We start from the raw sequence: 21,454 nt of genomic DNA, 5'->3' as shown, positions 1-21,454 counted from the left end.
CACTGGAAGGTGGTGGAACTGGGCAACGGCAGTCTTTATTTGGCCTTCATTGACTTGAAGACTGCCTTTGACCTAGTTTCCAGGGAAGAACTCTGGAGGATTCTCCATCGTTTGGGCCTGCCCCCGTACATTCTGTTTCTTCTTATGAAACTCCACACGAACAATTTGCCCAGGTTCGCTGGGGCAGGAATGGCGAAACAACAGATAGGATCCCTGTCTGTAGGGGTGTCAGACAGGGTTGCGTGTTAGCTCCCACACTTTTCTCCCTATATGTAAATGGTGTGGTGGAGCATCTGCTACAGGAACCTGCGGACGCACCATGTCTGGGGGGTGTGCGGATCCCAACATTATTGTTCGCGGATGACACTCTGCTAATTTCAAAGACCCCCCAGGGGCTCCAGAAGTTGTTGACCCGTTTTCAGTCCCAGTGCTTTTGGACTTGGGCTGTAAAAGCATCAAAGACCAGGCCCGTCTTCGCCCATTGCTCCTATGGTCCCGCATATGGAGGGTCCCGGAATTAAAATCCTATGCCGACGGCCTTTCTGAGTAATTGAACATGGGAGGCTGGAATAAGATTAAGTGGCTGAGGGACACAAAAACTCTTCTGGGGAAACTGGGCCTAGGAGACTGCTGGACTACAAGATCTGCTCCTCCTAAGGCAGTCCTCAAAAAACTATATTAGGACGGGGTCTCTTGTCAACTAATTGGGAATCCACATCATTGCAATTCGACGGCAGCGTTCCTTGAAATAAAGGATGTGGCATCATATGAACCCTACATGGACCTAATCACTATGCCAATAGACAGGGCCCTTTACTTCAAGTTTAGAGTTGGCACCCTGCCGCTAAGTGCAACTGTAACAAAGTGGAAGTCTTATGCCATTTATCCCCCTTTTGCGCTTGTTGCCCAACCAGGCCTGAGACGGTGGCACATGTTCTCTTTGAGTGCCCAGACTATACTTATCCAAGGAGATACTGGTTGAAACCCCTCTTCAAATGCCTGGGAACACGCAAGCATTCGGTGGCTCTACGAATTTTATTGACTGATACCTCTCCTCTTATAGTCTGTGGGGTTTCTAAATTTTTAAAGCGCTTTTGGTTGATTCGGTGCAATAGATTGACTATATCGATTTAATTCCTTTTGAGCTAATTTATCTTAGGGAACTCCCTAAATTTTACCTCTTTTATTGTATGACATACTTGTATTTTTTGCTAAAATGTTGTTTTTTAATGTATGTTATGCTTGTAAGATATCTTTGCATATCGAATAAAGCTTTCAACCAACCAAAAATAAATGATGAAAACGTGTCTCAAGTGTGTTTAATTTTAAACAGACCTAAGACATGACAGCTGGTCTAAGTCGATGTGGTTGAGAATTACTGCTTCTTTTATGGACAACACTTTCCAATACCCTAAAATGGTCACTGTGTGTTTTTTTAAGGAAAGAGTTTCTGTAATGTGAAGGTTCAGGAGGTAGACTCCAGAAATTGTGTTTGAAAGAAAATAACACACACAAATACAAGAACACACATTTAGTAGTCTGGGCTCGATTGTCACTTTAATACACAGACCCGCAGCATGCATTGTAAACATGATTGTTGGCCTTCTATTTGCAGGACTTTTTTTAAAATTATTTTTCTTATTTATTATAAAAATTACAATTTTGAAATGCTGAAAATATGAGTTAGTTGCCTGAGGTGGTAAGTGGCAGCAGATAAAAGGTAAGGTGAAATGGGGGCTCTCCTGAAAAGTCCAGAGCGGAGTGTGTATCTACTCCATATAAAAAGCCCAGAGCACTGTTACAGAGTTATCTCTTTCCCAGCCTGAATGGCCACTGAGGACATCTCTCATTGCTGGCTATATTACAGGACAGCTCTTTTATTAGGTGTTGAGAGACAGAGACATGCTTCCAGGTGCAAATGAAATAGTCATTGTATTAGTTGGGTTGCTGTGGCCCAAGAAACATTGCAGGAGCCAGATCTTCTCACAGGCCTATAGGTGTAAATCGCCAAAAGGACACCAGCCAGAAATCTTAAATGATTGAGACCACCTACCGACTGAGGTTCTGCACAGACTAGAATTCTGCTTCTGCCCAGAGGGTAAAGCCACATTACACAGACTAAACAAGGCTGACTAATTCCATCCTACAGTGCCTGCTGCCCAGACAGCCACAGGACTCACAACTGTGGTATGAGAGGAGACGAGAGGGCTTCTCTTGGAGATTATATGGAAGGACTAATGAGCGTATTGAACCTTAAACAGGCACAAAGACACAGGCACAAGACGGTGAAATGAAATACTGAAATGACAGGACAACATTGTAAATCAAATAATACTGCTATAAAATAGGCAACTTCACAACAAATTCAAACATGAGCGAGGAGATGCTCTATGGACATGGGCATAATTTGACATGTTCTAAGCGCAGAGGTGCGCTTGCTTATACCAGACTATTGTCAGACAAAGGACTGGTAAATCTGTCTCACTTGGACAACACTTTGGTAAACAAAAGCCAGAGCAAAGCCTCTGGGCGGAATATTTTGACAGAGGCCATGCTTATGTTGTCTATTAAGGTAGAGAGAGGTCTAAGTGGGTCCTCAAAAGGCCATATATAACGGCAGGCCCATTAACACCTGAAGAGGTGTAGATTAGAGGATGTAAAGTGGTGAAATGGAGCACTTTGGCATCGTAAAGCCTTCCAGGGCATGGCGACATATTACAATGGTAAGTCTACCAGGCAAGGACTGTCCATTTGTTATCGGGGCAGACACTATGTGCAAGACATTGGGTTCGCAACATCACCCAAACCTTAGGTTAGTAACCATATCATGTTTGTCTCTCACATTGTGAAGCAGAGGTAGCCTCGTTGGACACTTGCAAATTTTGTGTATCACATAAGCTGCATTAATATAGTTAAAAACAAAGTATACCGGATGCTAAACCTAGAGGGAAGGCCATAATTCAAATCAGACCATCCTGCTCAGGCCACCTCACCCCTTATGGGGAACAGGGACAGCAGATGACTGCCAGATCATGTCAGCAGAAATGACCACTTTGTGTTTTTGCCCAGCTGGCATTGCTTCCAGCGACGAGCCTTTGTTTATCTCTGTTTTGTAACCAATCACTGATGTGCCATTTTTTGAAGAGTGGCAGAATGCTAAGCAAGTTGCAATACAGCAAGCCTGAAAAATCCGGCAAGCAGTCACCATGTTTTTTAACATAAGTACGGTCTAATTTCACTAACTAAGCAATATTAAACAACTGAAATATTATGTTGTGACGGCTGCACCACAGCTTCCTTAATATTCTGGTAAATCCTCTTAAAATAGGGAGATGTTACATGGGTCAGAGAGCTAGCTGTTTTAACAGAGGAACGAAACTGTATTTTACAAAAAAGTAGAAATTCCCGCTGGGCGGAGGAGAAATGTGCATAGGAGGGAGCTTGAAATATATGACATAAAAACCATCGACCATGTAAGACAACAATACACTTATAAAATGGTGAATGAGCAGCAGAGCTGGGTCCACAGGCTGCCAACAATCGAGCTGCTCGCGTGGAATGATCCAAACTACCTTAAAGATATTCATTCTGAAATCGAAGACAGACACAACGGACAGCAGCCAGGACTGTCCGCTCTCTCATGCTACTGAGACATGTCCACCATCTCTTGCTCTTTTCTGGAGCCGCCCAATGCCATGGTACTGATGTTGAAGGCCTCCAGGACCTACTTCCAAGTCTCACCACCTACAACAAGATTCCTAACTTTTGCAGGCCTTAGTCCTTTCGCATAATTAACTAAAAGAATAATCTTTGTCATTCAGTCATGCATGAAAATAAAATATAAAACCAACATCATCACTGTCCATCGAAACACATATGTACAAAACGGACATTCTATAAAGGATGCGGTGTGCAAGGCGCTAGCTCCGGTGCTTGACTAAGCAGCCAATGCCACCTGTCCATTGATGCAAGAGCCTGAAAAGGCGCTTCAATTTAAAACTACAGGATGGAGAAGGCCAGAAGGGGAAGGGCTGTAAACAATAAAAGGCCAACACTCCCTCCAAGGAAACATCTCTCCTATGCTGAGAACATTAGGGCCACTGCGGGCACTGGGGTGGGGGTGGGGTGGAGGGGACCTTTGAGTCTTTTTTTTTTTATTCCTCCCCATGTCAAGTCTTTGCAGAGAGGAACCAGTCCATTATGAGATTATCGCTGCTCTTGTATCGAAGGGAGGTGGCGGCTCTTCTCCACCATCTCAAGCTTTAGTTTCACCAGTTTCCAACAAAACCATTGAACGAAGCCAACGGTGCCCTCTTTCCATGGAAGACAGACAGGGGCTGCATCAGCGGGTCTGGCGTCCTCCTAGCTCCCTGTCACGGTGTGAGGAACCCATGAAGCAGTCTATGTTCCATCTTTTTTCTTGGGGTGTAAGGTACAATTGTAACAAAAGCAAATGTATACAAAAACAAAATACAACAAAAAACAACGGTTGGGGCAGGACAATCTGCCACCAGCTGAGCGACTTTGGAGAATCTGACTCCTTATAACTTGACAGGGTTCATTTTTATGGCACTTGGGAAGCGTTCAGATCTGGTGAAGAGGAGGATGGTGGAAAAGGGTAAAGAGGAAGCGCTCCAGGTTCAGGGCCTCTCCCGCCCTTGCGCGGCTCTGTGCCTCCGAAGAAAGCAGCGTTCACAGAGGGTTGCCAAACCCCCGCCACTCTCTTGTGCTCCTCCCTCTGCCGCAGGAAGGAGGGCTCAAGGAACACGTGCAAACAGCCACCTCCTGCTGTCCAATAGCTGCCGTCTGGGGAGTGGGCACCCCCCTTCCTGCCTCCTCCTAAGTCTTCTCCTCCCGCTCTGTCTTCCTCCTCGTTATGTTGCGGGGTTTAATTTTTAGAGACAGTTCCCACAGGGCCTCTTCGGCGAGGTGATCACTAAAGTCATTGAAGAAGGAGATTATTTCTTCATTACGTTTGAGGTCGTAGTGCCTGAAAAGAAAGGACCAGAGTGAGATAACAAGGCACTATGTTTGGCAGATGAAGACAGAACTTTTCATCCAGTGCTGCAAGACTACGTACAGCCATGCTCTTCTGAACTCCTAACATGATCTTGATAAACTTCCACATGCTCTGCCAGCTGCCCCTCCCATAACCGCTCAGTGTTCACGAGCCCCCATCCCTCCAATTGTATTGCATTGTAATTGCATTTATATAGCGCTTACTACCCCTGACGAGGCGTCAAATCGCTTTTTCGGCAGGTAGCACGCTACTCCGGGACCCATAGAAGAATAGTGTTGAATTAGTATAGTGAAACATGGAAGTACATTTTAAGTGGTGGATAGGTTAGTCAGTTATTTGGATTTGGAATGATAGCAGAAGGATAGAGGAGGAATAAAGGGTTTGTATTTATATAGCGCTTGTTACCCCTGATGGGGTGTTGAAACATGCTATTCAGGAAGCCCATAAAGGATTAGTGGTGAATTAATATGGTGAAATATGAAAGTAATTTCAATGGTGGATATTGGTCAGTTATTTGGAGTGAGAAGGATAGCGGAGGGATAAAATGGGAAGAAAGGTTTGCATTCATATAGCACTTGACCCCCTGATGGATGTTTAAGCGCTTTTCTGGCGAGAAGCACACCACTCCAGAACTCAAAGGATTAGTGTTGAAAATTAGTATAGTCAAAGATGAATTAATTTGAGTAGTGGATATGTTATTCACTTATTTGGGTAGAGAAGGGTAGTTGGTGAGATAGTGAAGGTTTGTATTTATATATAGCTTGCGACCCCTGATGGGGTTTTGAAGTACAAGTAGCACCCTACTCTGGAACCCATCAGGATTAGTGTTGAATTAGTATGGTAAAACAGGAAAGTAATTTTAGTGGTGGATATGTTAGTCAGTTATTTGGATTGAGAAGGGTTGGGGAGGGGTAGAAAAGAGGTAGAGTTTAGAAAGGTTTGTTTTGGGGGATCGGTATAGTAAAAGAGGTGTAAGATGATGCAAGGAGGGGTAGAGAATGAGAGAGTCTAGAAAGGGTTATTTTGGGGGTCATAGTAGTGGTATGGGGTTTGGGGTTAAATGAGAGAGTGGATGTATAGGATATTTTGAGCGAAGTATAGGCTGAGAAATAGGGAAGTGCAATGGATATGCTAAATTAGAAGAAAGTGATAAATATATAGATCCATAAGTACATTGAAAGTATATAGATGCATAATGGAGGTATGTACATTGGGCAGCATTTTTCGCCCTGGTCAGTCTCAAACAGGCTCAAACAGGCAACTGCTCTTGTCCTCCCCGCCCTTTACAGCCTAAAACAGGCAACTGCCCAGCTGCTCCTCGGGCTGCCTCAACCATGCCCCTCAGACAGCTCAGTTACAAATAACAATGGACAAAATTTCAGTTGACTTTGATGAGCAGTTTTTGCCACTTAATATACATTCAAGAAATAAGACAGTTATTTGACAGTGGACACACTAATAATACCAGAATCAGTGATTTTGCAAAATGTACTGGTTGCTAATAACATCAAAGTTTCAGTAGAGAAAGTCATATACAGTAGTGATTCGGTACAGGGCTCAGTGGATGTGAAAAAATGACAAAAACTGAAAATATTTCAATTGCGTGCAAATGAGTTGCGGGGTTGTACATATTTCTCGACACAATCATTAGTATTACATCTTTTTATAATCCATAGGCGATAGCAATTCAAATTAACCCCTAATATTCATATTACAGGTAAGTTGTGACATCTAGTGGTCTGCAACAATGAAATCATATAGCTCCTTGACTGTAAGGAGTTATTACAGTGGAGTTCTGACATCACAAAACTCGCTGCCAGAACCAGCAGATAGTGCGACAGGGAGGTCACAAAGCATAATAACACCCACAGTTTAAACAAGAAAAAAGGGAACCGCCTCTTCCTTCTTTCAGCAGCATGAATCTATTTATGACAACATGTATTTTTTCCACACTATAGGTCATTGGAGGAAAGGTAGAATTTCAAAGTTTGTCAACACACCATTTTTCAAATCTACTTACATGAAAATGATATTAATACAGTTTGGCAAAAGTTACCAATTGCTTTTTGGTGTGTTTAATTTCACAGTAGAGGTTCGGCTTTTACTCTTTGTGTCTGTAACAAACATGAAAGACCATGGCACTAAAAAATTAAGCAGTTTGTGAGAAGGGCGATGGTGTGACCAAGTATTTACGGTACTTTAAAGTACTCGTGATCAGACCAGTAAATTACAACACTAGTTGGTGTTGTACAGACTTGTCCAAGCCTTCACAAGCAGCCCTTTCATGTTCCTAAAACCACACCTTCCATGGTCAACTGAAAAAACAAAACCTTTCTATGCTCCTCACACGGCCACTTTAGCGCGCCTCACAAAACAACTATTGTGCTCTTCACAAAATGCCACCATGCTACAACCTTAAGACCTAATTTACTCCTTTAGTACGACTATCGGAACGTCATCCTAACAGGGACTCCAAAAGCTCACTTAGCCCCACTAAGGGCAGAGCTGAACATGGCTGCTCGACTCATATCTGGAGTAAAAAGACTTGAACACATCACTCCAGTTTGCAACTCCCTCAACAGGCTTCCCATGGAAGGGAGGTGTATTTACAAGCTGTCCAGCATCACACACAAAGCCCTTCACTCTCCGCCCCCAACTACCTGAACAACAAACTGGTAAGAGCAGGTCAATCCAGAACACTGAGAAGCTCCAACTCACTCCTTCTTAATCCTCCGAAACTGAAAAAGAAAACCACCCAATACTGATTGTTTTCTGGCAACGCTCCCAGGATGTGGAATGCTCTGCTCTCCCTAGAGCCCTCAGATGCAACCCCTCCTGCTCCTGTTTCAAAAGGGACCTGAAACTCCATATCCCTAACAAATACTTTCCTGACCAACGTCAACTAACCTAGACTTCAATATCTGAGTTGACTTCTCTCTCTCTTGACATTCAAGGATAGTTGGTGACCGGACTGTGTTAATCACTTTTTTTTTGTTCTCTACCCCTCCGTTGCAATGTTTACTTATTTTTCATGTTGTATTTTTTTTATCTAAGGCTTGCTTTCTTATTGCCTGCCCACTATGTAATGCAATTTCCTTCTGATTTTTACAGTGTGTATGTAAAACGCTCTGATACCTAAGGGTCAAGCTAGTGCTATATAAAACTTTTAAAATAAAATAAAAATAAAACAAATAGTAAACCATATCCATGCATCTTCTTGGTACTTGTTGTTAAAGGAGCTCATTGGCTCCTCTAACAATGTCCATCCTTTGCATCAAAACCATGTCCCAGTCTTTTCAAAAGGAGATCCATACTCATTGCAGACCCATGTATTGTAAACATTTACTAGAACCCTTTCAGAAACAAGTGTGTATTTTCTGCTTGCAGGACAAGGTAAACTTGCTCAAAGGACAAGGTAACCTTACCTGGGCAGACCAGATGATGGGAGAGGAGGAGTTTCCCCAAATGCGGCTCTTTCACCACTCAAAGTTGCACGGTCTGCCACCATGCTGCACTTTTATTCCCCCTATAATCTGGCTTCAGAACAGCACCAAAAGCTTCTTGGTCGGGTTCTGGAACGACACCCTTAGTTTGGGGGATAAAAGGGCTCACTTCCTTCTCAGTAGCGTTCAATACGGATGATCATTCCATACTTATAGATGGAATGGGCGCTCACCTGAATCTCATTCCAACTGGTTTTTCAAATTTCTTCCACGCTATTCACAAATGCATGCACTAAAACTTTTTCTCTCACAAGAAGTCTAGCCTTATTTTGGGGTACAACATGGCTCCCCCTCTCTCATCAATCCTCTTCCAAGTCTGCATGGCCCCTCTATTCTCAATATTTGACAGCTCTCAAGTGGGGGTACAAATATACGCTGATGAAAAGCAAGTATACATTATCTCAAGCAACAATGCTAGAGTGGATCACCTACAGAACATTTTAAACAAAGTAACAGCTGTATGGGAGAAAACTTCCTTAAACCCAACAATGACACACTTAGCCTTTAACATTTTGGGGGCTAAAGGCAAAAAGTGCTGCACCAATCTCAGTTCCTGCTATCCTAGGCCAAAGCCTTACACTTGCCTTTAAGGTCATCAATTTAGGGTTAGTTTTTAATGGAAACATGATACTCAACACTCAGGCTGACTAAGTAGTTTAGAGCGGACTACTGTAACTTCGCGGATGTGGTTCTTCTTGCAAACCAGATCAGTAGACTGCAAACATCCCAGAATGCAAGCATCAAACTGAAAAAAGATATTCCACATAAAGAACACATTACTCCAACCGGACGTTCCCTTCACAGGCTGCCAGTCAGGGAAGAATCACTGGATGTTTATGTACATCTACAACCTAGCCCTACATCACGTAGCCGCACCTACTCGTACATTATTCAGCCAAGCACGAACCTTCATCTTCCCTGGACTACACTTAGATTCAAAGGAGGGCAAGGTTTGCAGTCTTAGGGCATATGCTGTGGAACTCCCTGGATTGCCCTTGGCTAGCTACTAGCCACGCTCTCTGCAGAGCTGCTCTGCTAGGCTGCATAAAAACCGGCACTGACAGACCAGTAAGCAACTAGTTTATGACTTACAAATGCAATTATGCATACCTTTGAATGACTGGCCAGGGGTAAAATGCACAAAGCCAATGGTAAGTATTCATGTACTCACGCTACAGACCTCCCTAAACACAATAATGGGCATCTGCACATGTCAAAATGGAAACCTTGGACTTTGCAAGTAGGTCTCATTTCCAGATAAGGACACTGTAATTGACAGCAATATTGTGAACAGTTCTCAGTCTGGAAATAAGTTGCTATTTGACAGACCTGGAAATGACTAATGTAATCACAAAAGCTACAAGATGGCAGCAACAGTTACAGCATGCAATGATAGCGCGACCCTGAACTGACAGATAATGTATAGTTTCTTACCCGTCAGTGTAGTTTAGCAGCTTGAAGACTTTCTGGATTCACTATGCTGTGCATTATTCCGCCATCTAGTGGTTGGGTCCGGAATTGTAGTCTTTTTTTCTCTTTTTTTTTCATGGCCCATGTGGACGACATACCACCATTTGCTGTCTTTCGTGACGTCGACGTGCTTCCGACGGAAGCTCCCACCTTTGGTCGCCATCTTCGAATTATTTTTTCTTGTTTTGTGTTATTCTTGTTTTCGGCTTACATTGTAAAGTCTTCATCTTTTAATCCCTTTCCTCCTGACACATCTTTCTGGCGGAGGAGGGTGGATTCGCTGGTGAATCCAGAAAGTCTATAAGCTGCAAAACTACACCGACGGGCAAGAAACTATACGTTTTGCAGCGTGAATCTGTCTGGATTCACTATGCTGTGCATAGACTTTATAGCGGTTTGTCCTTATTGTGGTGGCTGGGTGGAAGATGAGCATTGGTTACTGAATATGTGTTGTAAGAACTTCTGTCCCACTTGCACTTTTTTGTTCATTTGGATATCTACACAGTAGTGCTTAGTGAACGTGTGCACTGAAGACCATGTTGCAGTTTGGCAAATGTCTTATATTGGTGTGTTAGCTAGAAACACAATTGTTGTTCCTTTCTTCCTTGTTGAGTGAGCATGAGCTGCCCCTTGTAACAGTTGCCCAGCTTGTTTGTGGCATAGTTGTATGGCTTCTGCAATCCACTGTGCAATGGTATTTTTGGTAACTGGTCATCCCAACAAACTGCTGGCGAAGGAGACAAAGAGTTGCTTTGTCTTTCTGCACTCCTTTGTCCTTTATATATATAGTGCATCACAACCCTCCTGGCGTCCAGCGCTCTCTCTGTGCTTGTGGTTGGTTTTTGGAAAAAACTAGGTATTTGGATTGTTTGGTTGATGTGGAACCGTGACACCCCCTTCGGCATGAAGTGTGGGTCTGTGTATCTGCAGGTAGGGCCCTTGAAGTGTTAGCGCCTGTAACTCACTTACTCCTCGTAGTGATGGGATAGCCACTAAGAAGGCCGCCTTTAGCGTGAGCATGTGCAGCGTAGCCTTGTGGTTCAGCTCAAATGGTACCTTCATCAATTGAGTTAGCACTATGTTGAGGTTCCATGCAGGTGCTGGCATCCTGTTTGGAGGTGCGATTCTCTTTGCTCCTTCCAGAAATCTTTTAACTACTTGGGAGGTGAAGAAACTTTTCCCCATTTCTCCTCTTGTGTACCCTTAGGGATGTGTAGCTTAGTTTATTTTGCAGTAGATGTGTTAAGTATTTTAGTACTGTAGACTCCTTGGAAATTTTCCTTTGCAGTTTCTCCCTAATGTACCATTTGGAGAATCTTTTCCATTTTGCTACGTAGCATTTCCTTGTGGTAAGTCTTCTTGCCTCCCTGAGCACTGCCATTGTGCTCGCCGGTAGTTTGAGGTGTGCAAACTCTAGGTCCTCAGGAGCCATGCCGCTAGGCTGAGGCGCTCTGGGTGTAGCACCCTTCCATTTTGCATTGTTAACAGGTCCCTTTGTTTTGGGAATCTGTGTGCTGGCGCATGCACCATCTCTACTATTTGCGAGAACCAGGACTGTCTGCCCCACTGAGGTGCTATTAGTACCAGTGGTATCGGGGAACGTCTATGACCAACTTCTCCATAGCGCATTCCCTTGTGACCGATGGTCTGGTTGTCTGGATGCGAAGTGTTGGCATTTTGGTGTGTTGCAAATAGGTCTATTTGCGGTGTACCCCACTTCTGGAATACTCTCTGTATTTCTTGTTTGCTGATCTCCCATTCTTGGGATGCTTCCACAGTGTCCTTCCCTGGGAGATGTATTGCTAGTAGGTTTATCTTTAGTGGGATGGCCCATGTCCATATTTCCTGTGCTAACCCTGATAGTGCTACTGATTGTGTTCCTCCTTGTTTGTAGATGTAGAGCATGGTCATGGTGTTGTCTGTTTGGATCAACACACTGTTTTTGTACAGCTCCTTCTGAAACGCTTTTAAGGCTAGAACACTGTCGTTAGTTCCAGGTAGTTGATGTGCTGCACCGCATCCTGCTACAGCCATAGCCCCCTCACCTTCAGTTTGTTCATGTGCGTGCCCCACCCCAGCTGGGAGGAGTCTGTTGTGATGGTCACTGTTGGAGTTGGTTGTGTGAATGGTTTCCCCTGTGATAGGTTTTCCTTATTCCATCATGCTATTTCCTGCTGCACTGCATGTCCGACAACAACTAGAACTTCCCAACTCCCTGTTGCCTGTGACCATTGCTGCTGTATCCATTCCTGGAATGGTCTCATGTATAGCCAAATATTTTGGACTAGGTGAATGCATGACGCCATCATTCTCATCAGCTTGCTCACCGTCCTCACTGTCAGGACTTGCCCCTTGCGGTAATGACGTGTTTCCTTCAGTATTGCCAGTGTTCTCTTCCTGCTGGGAAACACTTTGGCCCATATGGTGTCGATCTCTGCCCCTTAGAATATCTTGATTTGCTATGGTTCTGTTGATGATTTTTCCCAATGTATTGAGAAACCCAGTTGTGTCAGTGTCCGTATGACCTGCTGGATGTGTTGTTTGCATAGGCTGTACGAAAATTGCCTTTACAAGCCAGTCGTCGAGATAGGGGAATACGTGTATTCCTTTCCTTCGTAGGTGTGCTGAGAAGGCTGCTAGGCATTTTGTAAACACCCTTGGTGCGGATTGGAGTCCGAATGCCAGTACAGTGAACTGGAAGTGACTTTGGTTGATCACAAACCTCAGTAGACGTTTGTACTTGTGGTTGATGGGGATGTGTAAGTACGCGTCCTTTAAATCTATGGTGGTCATGTAGTCCCCTTGCTGTATTTGTGGTATTAACTCTTGAAGGGAAGTAATTTTGAAACTGAGTCTTTATGAATGTGTTCAAGAACCTTAGATCTAGGATAGGTCTTAGTGTTTCCTCCACCTTTGGCAAGAGGAAGTAAGTGGAGTAAACCCATTTGTTCCTCTGGCTGTGCAGCACTTTCTCTATCGCCTCCTTGCGGAGTAGTTCTTGCGCGTCTAGTCGCAAGAGCGAGAGTTCCTTCGCAGAGTGTGCCTTGCTTCTTGGTTTTCTGTTTGGAGGTTCTTTCTTTAGCTCTATACAGTATCGGTATTGTAGGATGTTCAATATCTATTTGACCTTTCTCCACTCCTGGATGAAGTCTCTTATTCTGCCCCCTACTGGTGTTGAGTGTTCGAGGTACTGTTTGTCGTGGAACGTCCGGTTGCTGCTTTTTCCTATGTCCTTGTGCCCACCCGAGGTGTTGCTAGGGTGGGTGTTAGCTTTACGGTTAAGTCACTTGGAGGGAGGGTGCTGGCCTCCTCTTTGTGTCTGACCACGTCCTTTTGCACGCCCTTGAAAGGACTGTCCCCAGGGCTGGTACTGCCAGTTCTGCTGCTGGCCTTGGTTGTTCCCTTGATAGCCTAGCTGAAACATTTGGTGCGATGTGGTAGGCACGTTGCCCCCCCCCCCCCCCCCCCCCCCACCACCTGGTCTTGCGGGTGTACCCCTTCTCATCTCTCTGAACTGCAACGCTCCCATGGACCTTGCGGTCTTGTTGTCCTTCTTGAGCTGCGTTAACTTTTCGTCAACTGGTGTGCCAAACCGTTGCTCCCCATTAAAAGGTGTATTCAGGATGTTGCTTTGCACCTCAGGCTTGAATCCGGAAATTCTGAGCCATGCGCGTCTTCTCTCGGTCACTCCTATCATCATTAGTCTGCTGGACGTCTCTGCAGCATCCAGGGCCGATTTAAAGCATGTATTTGCCATGTTTTTTCCCTCTTCTACCTGGTGAGCCACTCTTTGTTGGTACTGGTCTGGAAGATGCTTTAGGGGTTGCTCCACCTCCTCCCAGTGCTGGTATGTGTGCCTGTTGATCAGGGCGTTGGAGTTAGCGATGCACCACTGGATTGCCACATTTCTCTCCACCTTTCTCCCTGTGAGATCCATCCTTCTACTCTCCTTGTCTGGAGGTGGTCCGGCATTAGTGGATACACTGGCCCATTTCCTAGCCGTGATAATAGAATCGGCTGGTACCGACCCTTAGATGTATGCAGGGTCCTTTGAGTAATGTTTATACTTTATTCTCCGTTCTTGGAGACACAGCTTTGCATACTGCTGGTTCCTTAAAGGCATCTCTACCTTGGTCCAGCAAACTAGAAAGCATGGGCAAGAACTGGCTCCTAGTTTGTTGAGGCAGTAGAGTTTCCAGGAGAAAACATGCCTTGGGCTTCTCCTCCTCCATCTTCACCCCATATGTCTGTGCAGCCTTTTGGACGACCATATTGTAGATCCCTATGTCTGGTGGTGAAGGCCTCGAAGGGTATGTGTCTACCTCTTCCGGCGATTCGGAGTCGAGATCCTGCCATTCGAAGTCTAGTGCCCCCGAGGACGTCGAGTCCCAGTAGGACTGCTGATCCTCATCACTTTCGCCCTCGAAATAATAGACTTCCTCCTCTTGTTCCTCGACCGGTTCAGGTGTTTTCGGAGGTTCGGCGTGATGGTGTATTGGCTCATCTTTTCATCGAAGTCCTTTTTCCACTGCAGGATGCTCGCCATTTCGGCCATCTCTGTGGCATACTCGGCGTCGAGAGTTGGAGTGCTTCGCTTCGGGCTGTCAAAGTAGATGTTGGCTCTTCTTTCTTCAGGGCCGAGGTGTCCTTTTCGGGGGCAACCTTCGACGACCTGGACTTTGCGAGATTTCGCCATCTGGAATTCCTTTTCGAAGGATCCGCTCGGCTGACTGTCCTTGGTTGCTGTTGCCTTCGTCGAGTGTTTCGGTGGCAATGCTCCCTTGGAGGACTTTGCTTCACTCTTACGAGTGTCGCTCGTGGCTTTAGCTTCACCCTTTCGAGTGTCGCTTGAGTGTCTAGAGGTCGACTACTCCCTTACCTCCTTTGACGGCTTCTTATGGACCTCAACGACCGTGCAGTCCTCTGGTCCTTCAGCGATGTTGTCTTCCTCTCCACTGGAGAGGCGCAAGTCTCGGAGCGATAGAGGTGGCCCCTGCATGTTGTGGGTCTCCCTTCTCTGCCTCTCTCTTACTCGGAGGGTCTTGAGTGTGAACGCAGAGCAAGCGTTGCAGTCCTCGCTCTTGTGGTCGAGCAGAAGGCAGAGGTTGCAGACTGGATGCTGGTTCTTCTGGGCGTATTTGTGGTGGCAATTGGTGCAAAACTTGAAAGGTGTTTTGTCCATCCCCAGCGCAGGGAGCCCACTGTGAGCGCATTCTCCGTTGAACGTCGAGATCTCAGTCGAAAACCTCATCCCTCGTCGTCCCGGTTACCTGACCTGTAGTCTGGTGAAGTTGAAACTTTGGTTTTCGTAGATTTTCTTCTCTTTTCTTTGATTCCTCTTCCGAAACTCTGGAACTCTTCGGTAACGATCCAGACCCAACAGCGGAAAAAAGAATCTGATGATGGCGACCAAAGGTGAGAGCTTCCGGAGGAAACACGTCGACATCACGAAGGACACCAAATGGTGGTATGTCGACGCCCACCTGGGCCACGAAGAAAAAAAAGAGAAAAAGAAAAAGAAAAAAAAAAGACTACAATTCTGGACCCAACCAATAGATGGCGGAATAATGCACAGTATAGTGAATCCAGAAAGATTGACGCTGCAAAACCAATCTTCTTCAAGTTGCAGCCCGACTCCTGATGGGCAAGTCTGGGCATGCTTACCTTTGGCCAGCCAGCCCCAGCTCTTCATTGGCCAACAATTGCAGATACATCTTAATCACACTCCCTACCTGTATGTAAGCATTAGCATTGAACCTTCAACACTCACCTTTGCTGGAAACATCGCATGCTGTCAAGAATATTGAACTGCTGCCAACGCTTTGAGAAGTTCACTTTCCCATCGATGTGATCTGGATTTCCTAAATGCACAAATGTGAGGTCCTGGAGGATCAGGCCCCTGGATGAAGAGATGAGAAAGGTGGAGAAAGGTGTTGGGAAGAGCTACTTACAACAACAGCTTAGTATTTAGTAGCAAAGTTTAAAATGCTTGCAGATAAAAAGCGCAGATAGATTTCCTGGCACGATTAAAATAAAACAAACGTTCTGCTATGAAAAGAAGAGCCTCAATTCATGGTTTATTAACAGCTGGGTTATATTTAAACAATGAGGACACCATGCAAAGCGAAAACATACGAATTTAAAATCAGGCAGTGGGCAGAGATGCAAGACCCATTCATGCTTCTATAAAAAAGGGGTAAGGGAAGCTATAAGGAACGATTACAAAGCCCCAAATAGATGGGACTCATTTAGAAAATACACAGAATTAATAATACCCCAAAAATGGTAGGGAAATGACAATTTCACAACAATACCGTAATCAACTAGGATCCCTTTCTAGAGGGAAAGCTGCTAATTTTCAAGTCAAGCTACACTCTGAATCTGAAATACCCTGTAAACATCAGTTCATAGCAGGGAGTGCTTTAAATTCACATGCTTTGCATATATTTCTGAAATCTTGTGTTGGTTCAGGACATTTGCAAGTACTTTGAAGAAGAAGTTTGAATCATGAGACCTGCTTTGACTCCATCCTTGTTACACAATGCACAAGCACACTGGCTTAACCTCGCAGTGTTTTCGGCTGAGAGAATGAGTAGCGTGAGTGGAGTGCAGTGTTAAAGTCAGAGCATGGTGTGCTCAGAAAAGGTGGTTTAAGGACACGGAAAATATTGAATGGTGTATTTTTATAGCTTGAATAATTTTCTGTATTCACACACTGTGCATTATTCTGCTATCTAGTGGTTGGGTAAGGAATACTTCACTTTCATCCTTTTCTTTTATTGCATGGGCATGGTCTGTCCACATTTGGTAGTACTTCCTTCCCCTTTGAATGATAAACATGAGAGCCCTGGGAGCCACTGCACATGTTTGCCTCTTTAAATCCATGCGTAAATATTTTTTCCCTTCATAGCTTGTTTGTAAAGAAACGTTTTTTTCAGGGAGAGTTGTATGTGAATCCAGAAAGTTCTTCAAGATGCAAAACTACACTTACTGGTAAGTAACCATTTAGTTTTGCAGCATGAATCATTTCTGGATGTGCATGCTGTGCATTGATTTTGCAGTGGTATCCTTCCTTATTTTTGGAGATTGGGATGAAATGAGTTTGTGCTTGCAAACAGATGCTTTAGTATCTCAGACCCATTTGTGCTTCCTTCTTAACTATGCACACACAAAATGTTTTGTGAATGTGTGTATGGATGATCAGATGGCTGCATTACATATGGCAATAACAGATATGCTAGTCAAGAAAGCAAGGGCGGCTCCTGTTCTCTTTGTGGAATGGGCCCGGGGCTTTCCTTCTGATTGAACATCTGCTTTTGCATAACATATTTGAATTGTTCGGACCACACATTGTGCAAAGGTGACTTTTTTACTGGTGAGCCCTTGTTCGCTAGTTAAAGAGACAAAGAATCGACTTACCTTCCTGATTTGTTTAGTCTTTTCTTTAGAATACATGACTGCCGTAGAGAGATGCCAAGAGCTCTATTTTGGAGGCACAAATGTTCAAATTCTAAGTCTAAGTCTTTAGGGGCCAGCTGGACTAAGGCTGGCTGGATCCGGGATGATGATAAACCCTGCTCTTCTGCACTGAGAGGGGCCTTGCAAGGCTGGACACGTCAATATTTTCCCTGTGGCATACCTATTATGTCTGAAAACCATGTATGCCATGGTAACTTTGCAGGTATTAAGGTTAATGTCATGTGCGACCGTTTGCACTTGGTTATTACAAGGGATATTCGTGATATTGGGGGAAAAGCATCTGCAAAGTTTCCTGACCAGTTCATACTCCCTAGAAATAGAGGGCATGAGTGCCTCATATTAAGGTTTGCATTTTGCGTTTTCTGGTGTTGTAAATGGATCTACTTCTTTATGCTCCTTGACACTGAGTGAACAGGCTTGCTTTTAGTAGCCAGTCGTCTAGTTAAGGGCATATATGTCCCTGCCCTTCTCAGGTATGCTGCTACCAACGCCAAACACTTTGTAAACAATGTGGGAGCTAAAAGGGAGTACTTTAAATTGACAGTACATGGTTCATGATAAAGTCGAGAAATCTTTTGTGCTTCCTGTCCAGGTACATGTAGATAAACTTCATGGAGTTCTCCAGACGGCATGTAGAGCTTTCCTCACAGCCGTGGGAATACCTCTTGAAGTGTTGTCATCTAGAATTTTTGTGTTTTTTTCATAAATCTGTTTTGAAAACGATGGTCCAAAATAGGTCTGTCTGGTTTCGGTACCAGGAAATATACAGAGCAAATTCCCCGATTGATCTCGGTCCCTTTTATATTGCTTATTTTCGCATACGTTCCTTCAACTCTTGCTGAAGATGTATTAATGCTCTTCTTGAATATGATTTTTACTTTGGTTTATGGTTGGAAGCAATTTTAAGAGCTCGATCCAGTAACTGTGCTCAGTATCCATTTGTCAGAGGCAATGGTCCTCCTTGCTTGGAGGAAACCTCCTATTCTGCTCCACAGTGGTGTTGTCCGTCTTATAGGAAGTCATTTTTCTCGGAGAGCCAGCCCCAATCCCAGATGTATTTTTCCTGCGCCTCGTTAGCATCTCCTCCTCCTGACATTCCTACAACTCTCTCAGCCGCCCAAACCCTCTCTCCTCCTCTTGTACCCCCTCACCCTGATCCCCCGACTGCTCCACTAATAACTCCAACCTCTTTTTCCCCTAGTGACCTTCCCCCCCCAACCAAATTGACACCTTGCTCCACCCCCATGCCCTCTTTTCTTCTCACAACACCCAGTCGACCTCTGTGAATGCTCTCTCACACCCTCCAATTTCACCTCTATCTTGCAACCTAAACAGCCCTCACTTCCCCCACCTGGTTTCCCACCCTGTCCACAACCCAGACCCCTCTCCCCCGACCTCCTAGCACCCTCCCTTATCTCGCTTCTTACCCAGTCACTTTTCAATATAGAATTCTACCTCTCAACCCTTGTGTTAGAACTTTCTTCTCTCAGAAATGACTTCAGCTCCCTCTCCTCAATTAATACCTCTAGTCATACCTATCCCATGGGTTCCGAACAAACACACACCATTCTCCCTCACCAAGGGAGTACTTCCCCTCGTTACAATTCTTTACATAGACCACCTTGCAGTAATTGTTAATTCAGTCCACCCCACTCCCTGAGCCATCTCCCCTCCCAGACCTTAATAAATCCCACTCCCCTATCGCCACAACTACGAACGCCCTTTCTCCTCACTAATCTATCCCTGTGATCCTGGGGACAAACAGGCTCCCCTCCTCCCCAGTCTCGCCCAGACCCCCACAGCAACTCCCCACTATCTATTCTTGTTCCCCCACAAAAAAACCCTCAACTGCATGCTGGTCAACTGCAGATTGGCCGCCTGTCATGCATCAGAAATCGCAGAAACTATCCTTAGTGAAGCCATTGACATCGCCTTTCTTACGGAAACCTGGCTCAATGCCCACTCGTCCTCAATCCTTGACCTGCTCTCTCCCTCTGGTTACTCCATCTTCAGAAAAGACAGACATGACAAAATTGAAGGGGGCCTTGCCATAATCTATAAAGAAGAACAAATAGTTCCTTACCTGTCGGTGTAGTTATGCAGCTTGAAGATTTTTTTAGATTCACTATGCTGTACATTATTTCGCGGGCTAGTTGTTGGGTCCGGAATCGTAGTCTTTTTTTTTCGTAGCCCAGGTGGGCGTCTACGTCCCACCTTTTGGTGTCCTTCCTGTGACGTCGGCAATCTTCCTGCAGAAGCTCCCACCCTTGGGCACCAACTTTGGATTCTTTTTTTCTTGTTTTTGTGTCATGTCCGTTAATCCTTTTCAAATGTTTTCAAGTTTTCCCTTAATGTAAGGGAATTTCCGCGTTGTCTCTTAAGTGTCTGTTGGTATATTGTCCTTTTTCCTCCTCCTCCTGCCTCATCTTTCTGGCAGAGGTGGGTGGGTTCGCTAGTGAATCCAGAAAGATCTTTAAGCTGAAACACTACACCGACAGGTGAATCTTTCTGGATTCACTATGCTGTGCATAGACTTTGTAGGGGTTTGTTATGTTTGTGGGGGCTGGGTGGAAGGTGAGCGTTGGTTGTTGAATATATGTTGAAGCACTTTCTGTACTACTTGTGCTTCCTTGTTCATTTGTATATCCACACAGTAGTGCTTAGTGAACATGTGCACTGAAGCCCATGTTGCCGCTAGGCATATGTCCTGAATGGGTGTGTTAGCCAGGAAGGCTACTGTTGCTCTCTTTTTCCTGGTAGAGTGGGCTTGTGCCCCCTCTGTTAGTTCTTGACCTGCCTGCTTGTGGCAGTATTGTATAGTTTGTGCGATCCATCGTGCAATGGTGCCCTTTTGTTACTGGTCTTCCCAGGAAACTGCTTGCGAAGGACATAAAGAACTGCTTTGTTTCCCTGTGCTCCTTGGTTCTCTCTATGTAGTGCATTACTGCCCTTCTAGCGTCTAGAGTGTGCAGCGCCCGCTCTGCACTTGTGGATGGTTTCTGAAAGAAGCTCGGTATCTCTATTGTTTGGTTCATGTGAAACCTTGAGACCACCTTTGGCATAAAGTGTGGGTCCGTTCTCATTACCACCCTGTCATTGTGTATTTTAATGTAGGGTTCTTGTAGCGTCAGTGCTTGCAGCTCGCTTACCCTGCGCAGTGAGGTGATTGCCACTAGAAAGGCTGTCTTCATTGTGCACATTTGTAGTGAGGCCTTATGAATGGGTTCAAAAGGCGCTTTCATAAGCTCCGTTAGGACTAAATTAAGGTTCCATGCCGGTGGTGGCATCCTCTTAGGTGGTGCGATCCTTTTGGCCCCTTCCATGAATCTCTTCACTACTTGGGATATAAAGAAGCTCTTTCCTGTCTCTGCTCTTGTGTAGGCTACTATTGCCGCTATGTGTTTCCTCAGTGAGGTAGAGCTTAGGTTTGCTTTTAGCAGGTGTGTTAAATATTTTAGCACAGTTGACTCCTTGCTCATTTTGCTGTGTAGCTTTTCCTTGATACACCACTGTGTGAATCTTTTCCATTTTGCCACATAGTCTGGTAGGTCTCCTTGCTTCCCGTAGCACCCACATCGTGCTCTCTGGCAGTTTCAGGTGTGCAGATTCTATGCCTTCAGGAGCCATGCAGCTAGGCAGAGGCTCTGGGTGGAGTACCTCTCCGTTTTGCATGGAGAGTACTCCACTTCTGAGGCGGCCCCTGTGCCATTTCCACTATCTGTGAGAACCAGGACTGCCTGGCCCACTGTGGTGCTGTTAGAAGGTGGTCTGACACTAGGGGCCGCCTGGATTTTTCTCTTTTTGAGCACCTAATTGTTGAGCTTTTACTATGGGGGAGCCTCATAATCTGGGACTCATCCACAGTGAACTCATAATGAAGGAGACTGCAGGGAGATTTTACTGGTGTCCGCCTGGCTTGACTAGGCCGCTGCGCAGCAGCAGGAGTATGGGACACTGTGCTGGTTACATGAAGACACGGGTG

At 45.0% G+C, this 21,454-nt stretch overlaps 1 protein-coding gene across 10 annotated transcripts in view; it reads right to left on the bottom strand.

The window, feature by feature from the left end:
• Positions 1-1,303: 1,303 nt before the first annotated feature.
• RAPGEF1 (Rap guanine nucleotide exchange factor 1) overlaps positions 1,304-21,454 on the bottom strand; it is a 714,396-nt gene continuing 694,245 nt past the window's right edge. For all 10 annotated transcript variants that reach the window (XM_086924774.1, XM_086924779.1, XM_086924781.1 and 7 more), the window contains 2 exons: positions 15,764-15,892; positions 1,304-4,990 (listed from right to left, as the gene is read on the bottom strand). In XM_086924774.1, coding sequence (XP_086780900.1) covers positions 4,840-4,990; positions 15,764-15,892 — 280 coding nt within the window. In that variant the 3' untranslated portion in view covers positions 1,304-4,839. The remainder of the gene's footprint in view (positions 4,991-15,763; positions 15,893-21,454) is intronic.

Source organism: Lissotriton vulgaris, chromosome 5 (genome assembly GCF_964263255.1).
Source record: "Lissotriton vulgaris chromosome 5, aLisVul1.2, whole genome shotgun sequence".
Classification (NCBI taxonomy): Eukaryota; Metazoa; Chordata; class Amphibia; order Caudata; family Salamandridae; genus Lissotriton; species Lissotriton vulgaris.
Note: the sequence above shows the minus strand (reverse complement) of the source record. Positions and strands in the feature narration are given on the sequence as shown.